Source organism: Sesamum indicum, unplaced genomic scaffold (assembly GCF_000512975.1).
Source record: "Sesamum indicum cultivar Zhongzhi No. 13 unplaced genomic scaffold, S_indicum_v1.0 scaffold00190, whole genome shotgun sequence".
Taxonomy (NCBI): Eukaryota; Viridiplantae; Streptophyta; class Magnoliopsida; order Lamiales; family Pedaliaceae; genus Sesamum; species Sesamum indicum.
This window is the reverse complement of record NW_011628085.1, coordinates 90,428-105,763: the sequence shown is the minus strand read 5'-3', so window position 1 is coordinate 105,763 and position 15,336 is coordinate 90,428. Positions and strand designations below refer to the sequence as shown.

At 33.6% G+C, this 15,336-nt stretch overlaps 3 protein-coding genes across 4 annotated transcripts in view; 2 read left to right on the top strand and 1 right to left on the bottom strand.

The window, feature by feature from the left end:
- Nucleotides 1–3,927, bottom strand: part of LOC105179696 (phosphatidylinositol-3-phosphatase myotubularin-1) — an 18,183-nt gene extending 14,256 nt beyond the window's left edge. Inside the window, exons 1-4 of one of the 2 annotated variants that reach the window (XM_011103345.2) lie at nt 3,692–3,927; nt 3,524–3,592; nt 1,289–1,363; nt 658–729 (exon numbers count right to left, since the gene is read on the bottom strand). In XM_011103345.2, coding sequence (XP_011101647.1) covers nt 658–729; nt 1,289–1,363; nt 3,524–3,592; nt 3,692–3,817 — 342 coding nt within the window. In that variant the 5' untranslated portion in view covers nt 3,818–3,927. The remainder of the gene's footprint in view (nt 1–657; nt 730–1,288; nt 1,364–3,523; nt 3,593–3,691) is intronic. The other variant, XM_011103347.2, reaches the window with a different exon arrangement.
- Nucleotides 3,928–4,969: 1,042 nt separating this feature from the next.
- On the top strand, nt 4,970–9,684 carry LOC105179695 (ATP-dependent RNA helicase DBP3). Its single transcript, XM_011103344.2, has 6 exons — nt 4,970–5,210; nt 5,513–6,169; nt 6,683–6,771; nt 7,160–7,259; nt 7,688–7,930; nt 9,139–9,684. Exons 1-5 carry the CDS (start codon nt 5,052–5,054, stop codon nt 7,796–7,798), a joined length of 1,116 nt encoding a protein of 371 aa, XP_011101646.2. The 5' UTR covers nt 4,970–5,051; the 3' UTR covers nt 7,799–7,930; nt 9,139–9,684.
- Nucleotides 9,685–12,532: 2,848 nt separating this feature from the next.
- LOC105179694 (OTU domain-containing protein 6B) lies at nt 12,533–14,574 on the top strand. Its single transcript, XM_011103343.2, has 5 exons — nt 12,533–13,021; nt 13,109–13,230; nt 13,401–13,441; nt 13,507–13,605; nt 14,226–14,574. The coding sequence occupies exons 1-5, from the start codon at nt 12,589–12,591 to the stop codon at nt 14,383–14,385; spliced, it is 855 nt and encodes a 284-aa protein (XP_011101645.1). The 5' UTR covers nt 12,533–12,588; the 3' UTR covers nt 14,386–14,574.
- Nucleotides 14,575–15,336: the final 762 nt, after the last annotated feature.

Sequence of the window (15,336 nt, the reverse complement as noted above, 5' to 3'; positions counted from 1 at the left end):
TGATTAGAATGTGGTAAGAAAAAGAGAATAAAAGAGGAAAAATTAGACAGAACTAAGAAGAAAGAAAATGAAAGAGACAAGAAATCTGGGCAAGAAATTAAGGAGAAGGAGAGAAAAGATTAACAAAGTAAATAAATAGAAAGAGAAACGAAGTATAAATAAAAATAATAAAGGAAGAACTTATGATCAAGGCGCATTCTAGGCATATCACTTATCGTGTTATTTAGTCCATTAAAGCTAGCACAATATAAAAGACGTTTAATATCACATTTTATTAATCATATATAGTAAGCATAATATATTTGATTAAGATAATAACATGCTTTATTCAATCATACATTCATCTAACACTCAATTAATACTTCCTTCATCCGTCTCTGCACTTACCCTGATTATCAATCAAGTATCCAACCATGAGGTCCTTTATGCCCTCTTCCACTTTCCCCTCCATCACCCACCAACCCCCACCCAAAAAAACAAAAGAAGAACAAACAATCCCAAAAGAAAAAATAAATAGATTACTATCTACATTAGAAAATAGAGCACAAGAATGTCAAAGACACAAGGAGAAACAGTAATAGATACTAGTGTTTGGCAAGAAAAAATAAGTATAACCATGAAACAAATAGAAGATTGATTCGATCATATACAACTTACAGTTTTCCCGAACTTCTCAATTGTTGCCAAAGGTATAGTGCCAAGTCCTATAATACTTCTAGATCCCTCACTCTAGAAAAGGAAAAGTTCATTCCAGTCAGCAAGCAAGAATAAAGTTTCTGATTGTTTTGCAACAAAAAGCAAGACGAAGTTTGAGTAAATTTGAATAGGAGAACTGCCCATCAGAAATCTTATCAATTCTAGCTATCTTATCACCTAAAAGTATTGCTAACGGTCTACAAGACACTTCACTCAATGGTGGTCTAATACAAAATTGAACTTCTAATTTTTCCACCTTACGGATCTTTCTGCTTATAGGATAACGCTGCATGCATATGAGCCCTCAAAAGGGAAATTCTTCCTAGATCCATAAATGATAAATTGCCAGGTCAGTGGGCTAAAATGTTTCACGGAATTCAACTTCATGGAAAATAAATTAATTTTTAACAGATATTGGTTCAGAAAAGGTGCAAAAGGATAGCTACTTAGCCATCTTTAGCTTTTCTATCATTATAAAAATAAACTCTCTAGTTTCCTGCTGTCTAAGCTTTTTAAGAGCAAATCCATATTACCTCAGAGTACAGTATAAGTCTCACGAATAGATTGTAATGGTACATTCAATGATACTCACCAGGAAAAGAAGACGAAAGTTTGTAACAAACAACGTCCCTGCCTCATCAGTATTCACAAGAACAACGCCATATCCCTGGATGTGAACATCAAATCTCAGTTACCTACACATTCTAATTTTTAGACGACAAAATAACAGAACCACAGCTAAATTCTTTATTTGTTAAAATCATTAAAATATTGTCAGCAGGCAAGACGATAAAGCAGGGAATTACAAGATCAAATAATAGTGTCTTAAGCAAATAATTGAATGTAGAAGAGTGAAACATAGAGTGGTCAGACCAAGATTTCCGGCTATTCCAAATGGTAGAAAAACAAAGTATACCAGCATATTAGCATGTAAAGTTCCATCCAACATTTTTTAATGTGCATCTTTACATAATGGTCAGGACCATTTTTTATAGAAAAAAAATATTAGTTCCACAGGACAGATTTATCACCATATGGTCCGCCCCTGCCGATTTTAAGGATTACCTACAGGACTGGGGAGGTAAAACCTTCCAGGTACATATGATCTGAAATTCGACCACCCACAGCCCCTGTACTTAAACTCTCTGACAAAACACAATCCATGCTGACAACAATAAAATTCTCAGGATTACTTGGTCCATGGAGCTAAATAGTAAATACGTGATTAACATGAAAAAAAGTCATGTAAAACATCATCTTGGTACTTCCACGAACTCCACCCCAAACCTAACCAAATGGAAAACCACCTAGATTACGAATCAAGAGTTGATTCGCTGGCATATTTGGCAAAGTGAAACAATGTATGTCTAATTGATTGTTATGATATTTTGAATTGATTTTGGAATTATTTGCTCCACTTGCTATATTTGCATATATGTAAAACCTATATAAATAGGTGGTCATTGTAATCTCAAATTAAGAGAGAATGAACCCTTTGGGGATTTGTCTCGTAGAAATAAGTCAAATGGCCAAACCACATAAATCCTCTTTTTTCCCCTTCTATCTCACCTATATAAATATATAGTTCATAAACTAGTAGTGATGTAATCTCAAATTAAAAGATAATGATTAATGAATATGTTCTAGCCCTTCAGATATTTGTCTCGTGAATGGATAAACCACGTAATTTATTTGTTTTATTCCACTGTCCTCAACTTTGTTAATATATTCAAAATTTGACAAACCTAATGAGAGTATAATATAGAAAGAGCATGTCTTGAAGAACACACAATAAAAAGGTATGTCAAATGTAAAATGAATCAAAATGAAGCATGTGTATTCGTATGTTTGCATGCATTGATACATATATATGTTTACACAGAGCACAAGGAAATATCACGATCAATATGAGACAATTTTGCCTCAAAATGAAGGCAACCATTTAGGAATAAGTAGCACAAAACAAACTATAACCAACAGTTAAGAGATAGCATTTCACGTTTGCCACGTAATAATTCTGCTCAGATTAAAGAAGTTCTTAGGAGTAAGTTTCTTCAAATAAAATAAGAAATGTTCTGGGCAAATTCAACAATATTTAGATTGACTTCGAACACATAGGTCACCAGACGTGAAAGGAATGGTCAATAAACATACAAAAGCAGAAAAATAACTATAAGAGTTGTGCTAAAGGAAAATTTATAGCTTTCTTCAAGATCTTTACGCATTCTATTATTTAATGGATTAGTATATTTTGAAGTATTGACAAAGGTCATTTGCAGATTAAGTAAAGCATGTGTTACACAATGCACTTGGAACTCTAATCTGGAAAATCCATTAAAGCATCTAATAACTACATCAAAGTCAAATGACACCTATTAGCACTGTCACTTGACACGTGCTTTCTCCATCTAAACTCCGATATCTGATTTACGCCTTGCACGGGATTAATTTCCACCTTCCATGGTATTGACAGTTACAGGATTCCAATGCCATGTAATCCAGACACTAAATACAAACAACTTATAGCATCCTTACTTCATGGTTAAAGAAATAGTGTCTTCTGCCCTAGAAGCACTTTCGCGATTGAGTTCTTCTTTCCTAATTCAACATGTCCTCTTAAAAAAGTAATCCCAGAATCTCTCTCTGCAGTAAAAATGACAGTAAAAACCAGACCCCCGCTTCATATTTACTAGTGCCATTAACATATCATTTTACTAAGAACTAAAACTTCAAGAATCTGGATAAACAAACTTCAAATTCAACACATAACACGAAACTTATTCTCCCTTTTTCCCGAAATGGTCAACAAATTAAAATCCATAGTCACCTCTACTATGAGTTGCTCGGCCTCAAGCAAGAACTGCTGCAGTCCCTGCGGAACAGACCTCGAAACCGGCTGCAAAATAAAACACAAGAAAAAAGAAAGAAACTCAAAATAACCCCACAAGAAAATCATAAACAAAAATCCAAAACCCTAGTTGAAAAATCCACACACATCAACTTTGGTCCACTCAAGGGCGTCCCAGCTACCGGCGCCCTCGACCTTCTCCGACTCAGAGAGGCGTGATTCCGACTCACGGAGCGACGTCGTCCGCCCCGACCGGCTTCTGTGCATAGACATTCTCTGGCATACAGGAATTGGAATTAGATTTTGATTCTGTGCGGGGGGGGAAGAAGTGAGAATCGATGGGGTCGGGCGCAAGAAAGAAGAGAAAACCACTGCTTAACGAATTTCCGTTTCGTGTGAGTGATAAACGTGAGTCAGACACGTGAGTTGAGTGGGGCCCACGTGACGCTGTGTCCAACCGCTTCGAAATTGAGTCATTACACCCTACTTACACTCTATTTACACTAATTACTCAGTCAAGATTTTTGGCGTTTTTAACGTGAATGTATAATTTTTTAAAAAAATATATAAATAATGTTAATATTTTTTATAAGTGTTACTGTATTTTTTAAAAAATATAGATAATTCACGTAAATATTATAGGTGAGATATTGCAGATCAAATAATCCTAAAAAAATAAAATGGAATAAATTAGATATGATATCAAAAATTATTAAGTAAAAAATAAAATGTAATTATTATAGATGATAAGACGTGTCTTTTTTTTATAATAGTGAAATATGTTTAAGATTTTTTTTTATGAGAAAATTATTTCTACACTCGAATACTATCGTAACTTGATCGAATTGAGTGAGAAAAATCTGACTATTGTTATAAAAGTAAACTTTTGTTTGTACCAAATACACTCATATAAAGTGAGACAAATATCTACATATTTAGTAGCATTTGAACCATGATTTTAACTTATTCATGAAACCCCACATTAAGGTGTTTTCTTTTATTTTTTGCTTACGCCGAGTTTGTTTTTTTCCTTTTTTTTTTATCTTGTAAATATAATTGCGATTTATTATATTTTAAATTTTTTATTTAGATATCTTTTTATATGTTATATTAATTATAATTATAATAATTTTATATCTATATAAACACACCTAAAAGAATACATTTTTTTATTTTTTTTGTAAATTTACTTTATTTCACTTTTCTAATTTTATTTTATAAAATATATTCTTACATATCACACCTTTCTTTTCCCCTCAGAGGATCCGTTTCTAAGTATGGGAAGCCCAAACTATCACTTCACTAGTAGTGATGGTAGGGGCCCATTATAGTGGAAGCCCAGTAAGCCCATATAATCACTTCAAATGACGAGAAAGACCACAACATTCCATTTAATACCGAATTCATCCACAAACCCCAACACTATAAACACGCACTGACTGCGTGCGAGCAGAGGAACTGCAAAATCCCAGTAACTACCGCATCGTGCTCTCGATTTCAGCAAGAAATGGGAAGAAGCGATGATTCGATAAGCAGGCGGAGGAACAAGAAGAACAGGAAAAAGCAAGAAAACAAGAGGGATTCGTCCTCAAAGGTCTCCGCTCGTGTCGCTTCCATTATCGCCGCCAAGAAGCGCCGCCAGTCCGGCAAACGCCGCAACTGTCAGGTGAGTTTAGATGGCTTCTGATAGAGAAGGAAAGTAATGGTTTTTCCTGTTCTTTTACTTGTTTTGTCAAGATTTAAGCTTCTTCTTTGCTTGATGTTGGAGGTATGCCTGTAGATTGATAGCTTTCTGCTCAATGCTGGGGTGTGGTTGATGTTTTTGTTTGTGTTTCTAGACATTGAGTTTTGATCAAGCAACGTTCTTTTGATGTATGGCTAATCGTTAATGGTGAGTGTGTTTTGCAGTGATGCTATGTAGTTCATAGTGCATTGTAGCTAAGAAGTGTTGTTTATGGTTGCTTTCAGGGTATGTGCTTCAGCCTTCCAACTCCAGAGGACCCTTTCAATGATAAGCTTGGGAAAAACGAACCCACGAGAAAAAGGAAGAGAAATTCCAAAGAAAGGCGTAAGCTTGTGGACAAGAGTGCTCGTGGGCTGAAGAAAGAATCTTTCAAGGACAATAATGCAGATGGGGATCTTAAAGGGCACAAAGCTATTGAGTCCGTGAATGTGGAGAAAGGGAAATTAGCTTTGGTTTCTTCTATAAGTTTCATGGGGCCGGAGATTGCTATCAACTTAGGGAAATCAACATGCCAAATCATCAAGCGGGACGGGTCCAATCATTCTTGGAAAGAATTTGCTTCAGAGAACAACTTGGAGTGCCCGTCAAAGTTCTTGATTATGTGCTTGAATTCAATTCAAAAAGCTTTGGAGAATGGTGGAGCCTTGAGTAGTGAAGGGGAAAAGCCTCTCTTTGCCAATGCGTGGGGCCTTGAGTTCTGGAATTGTTACTGCACTGGAAAAGATGTGTTGGAGACCACTGGAGCTGGTGCCACTGTCGAGCAAATTGCGTGGATGGCATCAACTGCTGCTGATACCATTTCAATGAAGGAGAAAGAGGGCTTGTCACTTAGTGGCCCTTTTCTTTTATATCTAGTGCCATCACAAGAAAAGGCTTCTAAGGTTTGTACTGTAGGCTACTTTCTGTGACAAACATTTTTTTGTCATAATGTTGAGATCTTCATGGCATCTGCATTAATAGCATTCCTTTTACGGGGTTTCTCTACATGAGTTGTCTTCCACTTGACTTTTCTTTGCTTTTGTTCCGCACATATCTAGTTTCAAACACAAGACCTCCCTCAGGAAATCTTGAGCGCACTTGGTGGAAAGGCTACATTTTCAGTTAAATGTAATGGGATTAAGATGATTTATTATCTAACTACACAATAACTTTCCTTGGATATATTTTTTTCGTAATTGTTAAATTTGGTAAGATGAACTGATAAAAATCTTTTCACATATTTGAGGAAAGAAATTCTTCTGTTCTAAGGTAATGCACAACACTTTTATCCTTGGAGTACCATAGAATATTCAATTTTATCCGTTCCGTTGTGTGATATCACTTGCCTGGAAAAGCTATTTCTGCTTGGTTGTTAACTAATCTCCATTGGTTTATTTGTATTGCATCATTACTAGGTACGACAAGTTTGCAAGCCTTTGAAAGCGCTTGGAATACTTACAGTGAGTTTGCATTCTGGTGCCTCCATAGATCATCAAATTAGTGGGTTAGTTTTCCAACGAATACATTCTTTCATGTAAGATTTGTACTTATTGGAGTGTGAACTTGATGCTGGCTAATCTCCAGCAATTATGTCCCATGCTGCACGGTGAAAGTTCTTGGTTATTGACTATTTAGGCTCAGCACCATACTCGGGGATCATAAACAATGTAACAGTGCACAAAATGTGTTGTGAGCCGCTAAAATGCAAGTTGTTGTTGAACTATGTCTTTTCTTTTTATTTGTTTGATTTTCCACATTGATTATTTGGATGTTGGAATACTTACTTAGTGACATTGTTGTTTTCTTATTGCCATTGTTTATTCCTTTACTAGTAATCTTTTTGGAGTATTCTGTCTTTTTCTTTTAACTTGTTTGATCTCATTATCTGACAGCTTAAAGAGTTGTGAGCCAGAGTTTCTTGTCTCCACCCCAGAGAGACTTTTGGAGCTTCTCTCCTTAAAGGCTGTTGACATATCTGGAGTGTCCTTATTGGTGAGTTTAAATTAACCTTCTCCTCTGTGTGAACTCGTTGTCAATTCAAGATGTTTCCTTTTCTTCTTCTCACATGTGCTTTCCGTGGGATACATTTTCTCATAGTTCTCCAAATTATGAGTTACTAAAATCATTTTTGTAAAGAATGGTTAGATAGTAGCAAAATGTAGGAATCTTTGAATCCATTCAAAGAACTCCTTCTGGGGGAAATTGAGTTAACAATGAAGATTGCATGACTCTTTGCATGAAGGTGATTTGCTTCACATGTAATGGTGGTGTCAAACAACATGGGCAGCTTTCTTAGTTCCAAATTCCTCAACCTGCTTTCTGTGAGGCTATAAACTTCTAGTTTAGGTGTTTTACTTATCAATAGTAGCTTATTGAAATGTTGAAATCCTTATGTTCTTATTCTTGTTTCATTATTGAAGGTTATTGATGGACTAGAAGCCCCTTTCAGAGGCGCTTACTTTGATGCAGTCAAATCCATAAGGCAGTTCATCCCTGAAAAGCTTCAGACAGTAGTTTTTGTGACTGCATAAATAATTCATCCATTTATGTCGTGCAAAAGCTGTCTGGAGGATCTGTCTGCAAATGATATTTTAGTATCTCTAACAGTTTTAAGTGCAATCATCTCGTCTGTACATGTTTCAAGAGGCTAAAAGCTATTATAGGTATGTTTGGCTGTGAAACTGTTCTTTGTGAATTTGTTCATGTTCTGATGCTCGGAAATCGGCTTTCTTATGCATATAAGTTTTATATTTCAGTCTTTATAAAATATATTAACGGCTAGTCAATGGGGATGTAGACTCTTTCTTATGCATATAAGTTTTATACTTCATTCTTTGTAAAATATATTAAAGGTTAGTCAATAGGGATATCGACGTGTGTAAATATATATTTTGTTTTCTGGTTCTCTGTACACCTCATATTGGCAATGGATTACTTCTGATTTCTTCTTACTAAACTGTAGTTGCTCATATGCGTTTATTGTGAGTATTCTACATTCTAGGAACATTAAGAGGCACATTCTTGAAGTGTATTATAGTTATTTGGAAGGCAAAGGTAAGGATCGTTTTTCTTGGAGTGAGAGCATGTGGTCCTCATATATGCCTGTAGTCCTTGGATATTTATCTAAATCTTATACCAATTTTGTCCCAAGAATGTGTTTGACATAGTATACATCAAAATGCATTAAAGGCGCATGCTCAGAGAACACCTATTCGAAAGTCATATACAAATGAGGTCATTAGACTCGTTAAAATGTATTTTCATGCACACCAAAAAATTGGAGATTGGTTTAGGCTACTTGTCAATTTAAGGAGTGTGCGCAGGCCTTCTTAATATCAAATTTTAGAAAAGAGGATTTATTTTGCATTTTTTAGAGGAATTCAAACTAAACTTGCCACACTTTGTTTATAATACATTGTTTATGAAATTTTTGTAAAAGATCATTTGTATCATGTTATGGAAACTGGTGTTTGTAATTCTACTTGTTCACTTTCTCTTGGTACCGGACAGGATCAATTTTTCCTCAGGTTGATTGTTACACTGATGGATGTTAGAGCGGTATGTCTTTGCATATGTAACAGCTGAAAGTCACTTGCACCACTCTAGCAATGCTGAGAAACTTCTCCAGCAAAATCACTATATATTTCAACATTATAGAATATCTCTGCAATCTGTCAAATCCAACTTTTTGTACATTTGTGCTGAATGGAATCAATATGGTTGTACTACTCTCTTAGGATGCCAACAGCTGTTGTGGAAATCTCGTTTCTCACATTCAGCTGATATTTCACGACTTGTGACTGCATTAACTATCATATTGAAGTTCAAGAAAATTCTATGTCCGTCTTACACTCTTCATCTATGCATGCAGGACTCCGAATTCATCAGGAAAGCTTGTGGTAATATATCTCTCCAGTTTGTCCACAGTTGACGCAATCTTGAAATCAGCTGGCGAGGTGATTCAAGTTGGAAATTGCTTGCACTCTAGCGACTCCACGTCGAAAGAGGTGAGATGGGTGGTCCTAATTCCTCTTGGCACTCGACAAGTTTTCAAGAATCATAGTGGAAGCCACTATGCTTTTTAACATTGTCATGTTACGTGGTGTAGAAACCGAATGTTAGTTTCAGAAACATTTAGCAGACATTTCACCAAGCAGTCGCTTGTTCTCTCGAACGAACTTACAGTATATGGAGTTTCATATTTCTCCACGATAGTCTTGTAATTGTACGTTGGGGCTTCAGCCGTCTTCCTTGCATAAACTTAGTCAAATTTATTTGTCCATTGGTTAGAAATACTTATATCATGGATCATGGTTCCTGGTTTTTGAGGCATTAATACATCTGATTTGCTGAATTGTTCAAATGCTGAAGTGATTATTTTTCTTCTTGATGCTATATTTAAGCGAATCTTTGTCTAGGTCTCTCTCACTCTGGTAGCTGCTGACTGTGTATTAGGACAAGTCTTTAACCAAGTGGGGTTAAAGTAATATCATTGCCTTTTTATTCGAAATATCTATTGTTATATATAATAGTATGCTGAAATATATCATTATTTTTAATAGTAATGTACATTAAAATTATGAACAAGTCAATTAACTTTGTTGTTGATGACACCAGTATCATTGCAAGTCTCACGCTGTTGATAATACTAAAATTAAATAATTTTAAATATAAAAAATAATAACTTGCAAATTGTTAATTTATATTTAGGGCGTGTTTGTGAGGTTTTAAAATAAACGCTTCTCAGTTTATTGTTGAAAATATACTGAAAATATTGTTTGCAAACACCCTTTTAAATTAAAACTTTTAATCAACTTGACATTTGGAAAGTTTGAGATGAAGCCAAAGACAACTTTAAATTTCAAGCATAGCATGGTGGGCTATTTGTTTCTATAAATTGAATGTGATAGCTGTCCAGCTTTTATGACAAACTTTTTGTCTTATGATGTGCAAACCTAAAGTAATAAAAACTCTATTTCCACTATTATTTACTTTGTTCTACCAATATTACAATCAATGTTTTCCCAAATAGACTATAATAACTTATACATAACAAATTTGTAACTAATAAATGTAGTCGCTATCGAAATTCACTTGTAAATTTAATCGTAATATTCTAATAGTAGAATTTCAATCTGAATCAACATAGTTAAATAGTAATTTTTTAACTTGAATAATTGTATATATTCGGACCAATAGTGTTGACATACTGAATATTTGTACTTAAATATTTTAATTAATATAGTCGAGTTAAGTATTTTCATGACTATTAAAGTAGGATAAGTGCAGAGAACAATACCTTGAAAAAATAAAATTTCACTAAAAAAAGAAACATATAAGAGATAAAATGTTAAAAACTTCAAATATGGAGCGAAGTGATAGAAATAAAATAATAAGACATAAATAACATTAAAAAAGAATAATTGGAAAGGATTATATAGATATTATTTCTTTAAATCACATATATCCCGATTAGTTTTATTTAGAAAAATATATCGAGTTAACTATTCAGACTGCTGATGATTTATACACAGTATATAAATATGATCATTGTTTATTTTTGTGGGAGAATAAATTATAAGGTAAATTGCAACTACTTTTTTTTTTTTAGGTCTGACATAGTTATACGTAGCTCTATTGTTTGGATATTTACAAATAGCCCCCTGATTGATTGTTCGGCTAACAATGAGTCGTTCTGTTAGCTTCTGTTAAGTTTTCACTCAATTTTTATGGTGAACTAATCAATATATCATTTATTTTTTATTGATTTACTTAAGCTACCCTTAATTAATTACTTTTTTTTTAAAAAAAAAAAGAATATAACCAGTCAAGGTAAAATGAGTATGTACACCTCAGGGGCTATATTATTATTTTTTATTTGAAGGAAATATTTATAATTATGCAAAGTTTTGGGGAAGCAATTACAATTTATCAAAAATTATAATATTGAATGAATGACATGCTTCCAACTCCAAAGAAACGTAGCTTATTTTAAGGACCATAGAAATTAGACAAAAATCTATTTATTATATTATATATTAAATTAAAGAATAGTTTCCCCACCTACCCAAACAAACAGAGATAGAGCTACCCATAATTTTACAAAACATGACCTAGTTGGTGCGGAAACCGCCACGTGTAAAGATGCAAAGAGGGTTGCACCAAGAGTTGCGTGCACTTGGGGGGCTTGAGTGGATCAGAAAATAAACTTTTCTTGCCCACCACGTGACTTTACACCATTTTTCTGTTGTTGAAAAGTCTGAGAAGGACCACACGAGGGGGCATCATTCAATACAATATTACTCTTTATTCTTATCATTTATTTTTGTCGTCCATGTGAATTTATACTTCGAATAGATTACGATAAGCTTTTTATAAAATATATCATATTTAAAAATAAATTTTTATTATTTAAAAATTTATAAATATTTTTTTAAAATTATAATCTTCTCCTATAATGGACTATCACGAGGGGGTATTTATAATTTTAGACAAATATTTATAATTTTTCAAACAACGAGTAAATATTTGTGATTATGAAAAATATCGTGAAAAGCCTATTTTAATTTACCCTTGTATTTTTGGAAAAAATTGATGTTGCCTATACGACTTTATATTTTTTGGAAAATTTGATTTTGTCCATGTGAATTGTAATCGTATCAACTGTGTATTAATAGAATAACGCATAATAATGATATTGTATGTGATCTAAGTAATAACTAACGACTTATGTGGGTATTGACTCACACGTTTGAAAAAAAATTAAAAGTTCGCATATCTCTTAAAATATTCCAAAGTTTATAAACGTATCAATTTTATTTAATATATAAGTTTTTTATTTGATTTCGAGTAAAATAAAATAATAAATTTTATAAAATATTAATAATATATTAAAGTTCAGAAATTTGTTAGGATTGTAAAACAATGGCAAAAAGATTCTTACTTTTTTTTTTCTTTCTTTTCAAATGAGTTTATAAGTTTTTAATATTTTATAAAAAAAAATTATTTTTAGATACCATCTTAATTCGTACTGAAAAATGAATTATTTTGTATTTTTTTCATAAATTTTGAAAAAGAAAAGATTTCATGGTATGTTTTGTATTTCTGAAAGGAAAAATTTAAATTTGTATCTTACCAAAAATGAAAAGAATCCTAATTTTGGGAAAAAAGGAAATACAAACTAAAACAGGGTGTGAAACAGAGATAACAAAAATAGAAGGACTAAATTGTAATTAAATTATACTTTTAATCACCTACTGTGGGTGAGATTTGGTGTTGGTATTGGTTTGTCACTCATTTCTGAGCGAGACTGATTCTGGTGATGCTCGGAGTACTTTGCGCGCGTCCCAGGCCTTGGTTGCTGACTTCACTCTCTCTGTCCTACGCCCACGGCTCCGCGGCGGCTCCATTCGACCGGCTAACAAGGAGCTCTCTCCACCCACCTCGGGATCCGTGTAACCACTCTCCGCCCCCATGCGGCGGCGGCGCAGCCTCAATATGGCACACCATTCTTCCTTCTCATTGGAGGCGGCGGCGGACGGCAGTGCTAGGCAGGCGGGAGCGCGAGTCGGTGAAGGGAGGTGAAGGGTCGTGGAATGTGGCGTGGGACGCAAGGCCCGCGCGATGGCTCCACCACCCCGAGTCCGCTTGGTTGCTCTTCGCCGCTGCACCGGCGATCGATTCGGATCCGATTCCGAATCCCGCGGCGGAGGATGAATTGAAAAGTGATGTAATTTGTAACTATAGAGTGACAGGTGAATTGGGATTTTGATTTTGATTGCTTAATTGTGGTTTAATTAAGAGATTAGTCGTGTGATCATATTATTATTGTTGTTGGGCAGGGGTTGTCGCAGATGGAAGGTGTTTGTTTAGAGCAGTAGCACACATGGCATGCTTGAGGAATGGGGAAGAGGCTCCTGATGAGAATCGTCAGAGAGAGCTTGCTGATGAATTAAGAGCTCAAGTATGTACATACTTATGAACAATTATAATTGTTTTGTTGATGGATTGGTTTTAATTCGTGAGATTATGCCAAAAAGATTCAATGAAAACTAATAAGTTTTCTGTTATAAAAGTAAAGTATAGATATGCATATGAATCTGTATTTCTGATTGATGAAATGATGATGTTCAGGTGGTTGAAGAGCTGTTAAAGAGGCGAAAAGAAGTCGAATGGTATTTCTCTTTTCGAGAAACCAAGTGGTTTGAATGTATAGGTTTGATGTTTTTTATTTGTGTAGGTTCATTGAGGAAGATTTTGATGTATATGTGAAAAGGATTCAAGAGCCTTATGTGTGGGGAGGAGAACCTGAGTTGCTAATGTCTTCACATGTTCTTAGGTGAGTTATTTGCTTTCTTATAGTGTGTTGTGATTTTGTGAGGCACTATCTAATTGCTGGATTGATTTTCTAGCCCAAATACTATTGTTTCTTTTGTTCCATTCAATAAACATGACAGTGTATATTTTATTTAGGAAAAGATTTTATACACATTGCGTGCTTGTGTTAAATGGAGCATAAGATGCAAATTGCAATAGAAAATCCAATGCATTGGTTTTGTATTCTATTTTGTGTGGTATGTAGTTCATTACGTATACTTTTTTAGGGCAGCAAGTTGATGCACGAATGTTTTTATTAACAAAATGCTTGAGTTATAATATATTTATAACATGTGACATAACTAGCTATTAGCATACAAGGAGTTGATGTTCTATAAACATTTGTATTATTCATTTAGTTTGTACACGTATTGTTCTCTTTTGCTTCGACGTGTTATGCTTTTGCCAGGTGTAGTATGATGTTCTAATGATCACTTTAGGTTCATTAGGATTTTCTTCTGCATTCATGGAATCCTTGATATCAATCTGTTAAGATTTTATTGTGCATTTAGATATTATTTGCGTTATCGAGCTGGAGCTCTATCATTTATTAATGTACTTGCTTAATTGATCTAATTACAGGACGCCGATTTCTGTTTTCATGAAGGAGAGAAGCTCCGGTAGTTTAATGAACATAGCCAATTATGGAGAAGAATATCGAAAAGATGAAGATAATCCGATCAATGTTCTTTTCCATGGATATGGCCATTATGATATTTTAGAAACGTTAGCAACTTGTTAAGTTAAATTTATGTAGAAATTCTACATTTTTGCTTTGTAGAATGAGAATTCATTTTATGTAAGAAGTAGCAAAGCATGATTGAGAAACACTAATTTTGCTTTAGATAATTTTTCTTTTTCATGTGTATTCATAATATGAAACTTTGTAGCATAAAATGAAATATGTTTATATGGCATTTATTTAGTTGAATCAAGACTCTTGAACTAAGTTAAGATGGTAGGAAAATGTAACATAGAAGAAGGTATTGAGTTCACCTCTCATCCTTATATCATTCTTATTCTTCTTGTTGTGGTCATTTTAATCAAATGGTGTTGATCAATTTAGTTTGTAATGTACGGTCAGTTCTAAAATATTTTTAATTCTTTTAGAATTCTCATATATATATTTATCTAAAATATTCTAAATCATTTTAGAATAGTCATATTAATTTAAAATATTTTGTGCCCTTTTTTACAACACAAACACATGAAACCAATACATTATTTTGTTTGTATATTATGCAATTTTGAAGGAAAGCTCTAAAAATTTTGGTGACTAGAATGATCAAACTATTTATTTGTTGGGCGTTCTGTTGGGCAGGTCAAATCGATTTAAAATATAAGATATTGTACGTAAAATTTTTTAAAAATAAAAAATACCACGACGGAAACGATTTTAACTTTTGCATTTATATGAATATGTTTTTTCGAACAAAATACATTTACATAATTTTTTTTTTTGTAAAAAACATGTTCGATGATTTTTCAAGTAACATAGTAGAATTTCATTTACCAAGTGTTGGGCCACTAAAGGCCTTCAAACTTTTAATTTTTACTAGTGTGTGTTGGTTTCAAATGAGTGTGCATAATTAAATATATTTTTTTTAAAAAAAATATTTTTAAAATATGATTTATTGTCGAGAAAAAAAAAAGTTATAACAAGTTTTAAAGTTTTAATTGACTCTCAAGTTGG

What these genes read in the sequence shown, in the direction of transcription:
- LOC105179695 (XM_011103344.2), top strand. Translation starts at nt 5,052, where the DNA reads ATGGGAAGAAGCGATGATTCGATAAGCAGGCGGAGGAACAAGAAGAAC. An exon ending in CACAAGAAAAGGCTTCTAAG is followed by an intron (nt 6,170 to 6,682) that starts GTTTGTACTGTA and finishes CATCATTACTAG; the next exon opens with GTACGACAAGTTTGCAAGCC. An exon ending in TATCTGGAGTGTCCTTATTG is followed by an intron (nt 7,260 to 7,687) that starts GTGAGTTTAAAT and finishes TCATTATTGAAG; the next exon opens with GTTATTGATGGACTAGAAGC.
- LOC105179694 (XM_011103343.2), top strand. Translation starts at nt 12,589, where the DNA reads ATGCTCGGAGTACTTTGCGCGCGTCCCAGGCCTTGGTTGCTGACTTCA. An exon ending in CTGATGAATTAAGAGCTCAA is followed by an intron (nt 13,231 to 13,400) that starts GTATGTACATAC and finishes GATGATGTTCAG; the next exon opens with GTGGTTGAAGAGCTGTTAAA. An exon ending in ATGTCTTCACATGTTCTTAG is followed by an intron (nt 13,606 to 14,225) that starts GTGAGTTATTTG and finishes ATCTAATTACAG; the next exon opens with GACGCCGATTTCTGTTTTCA.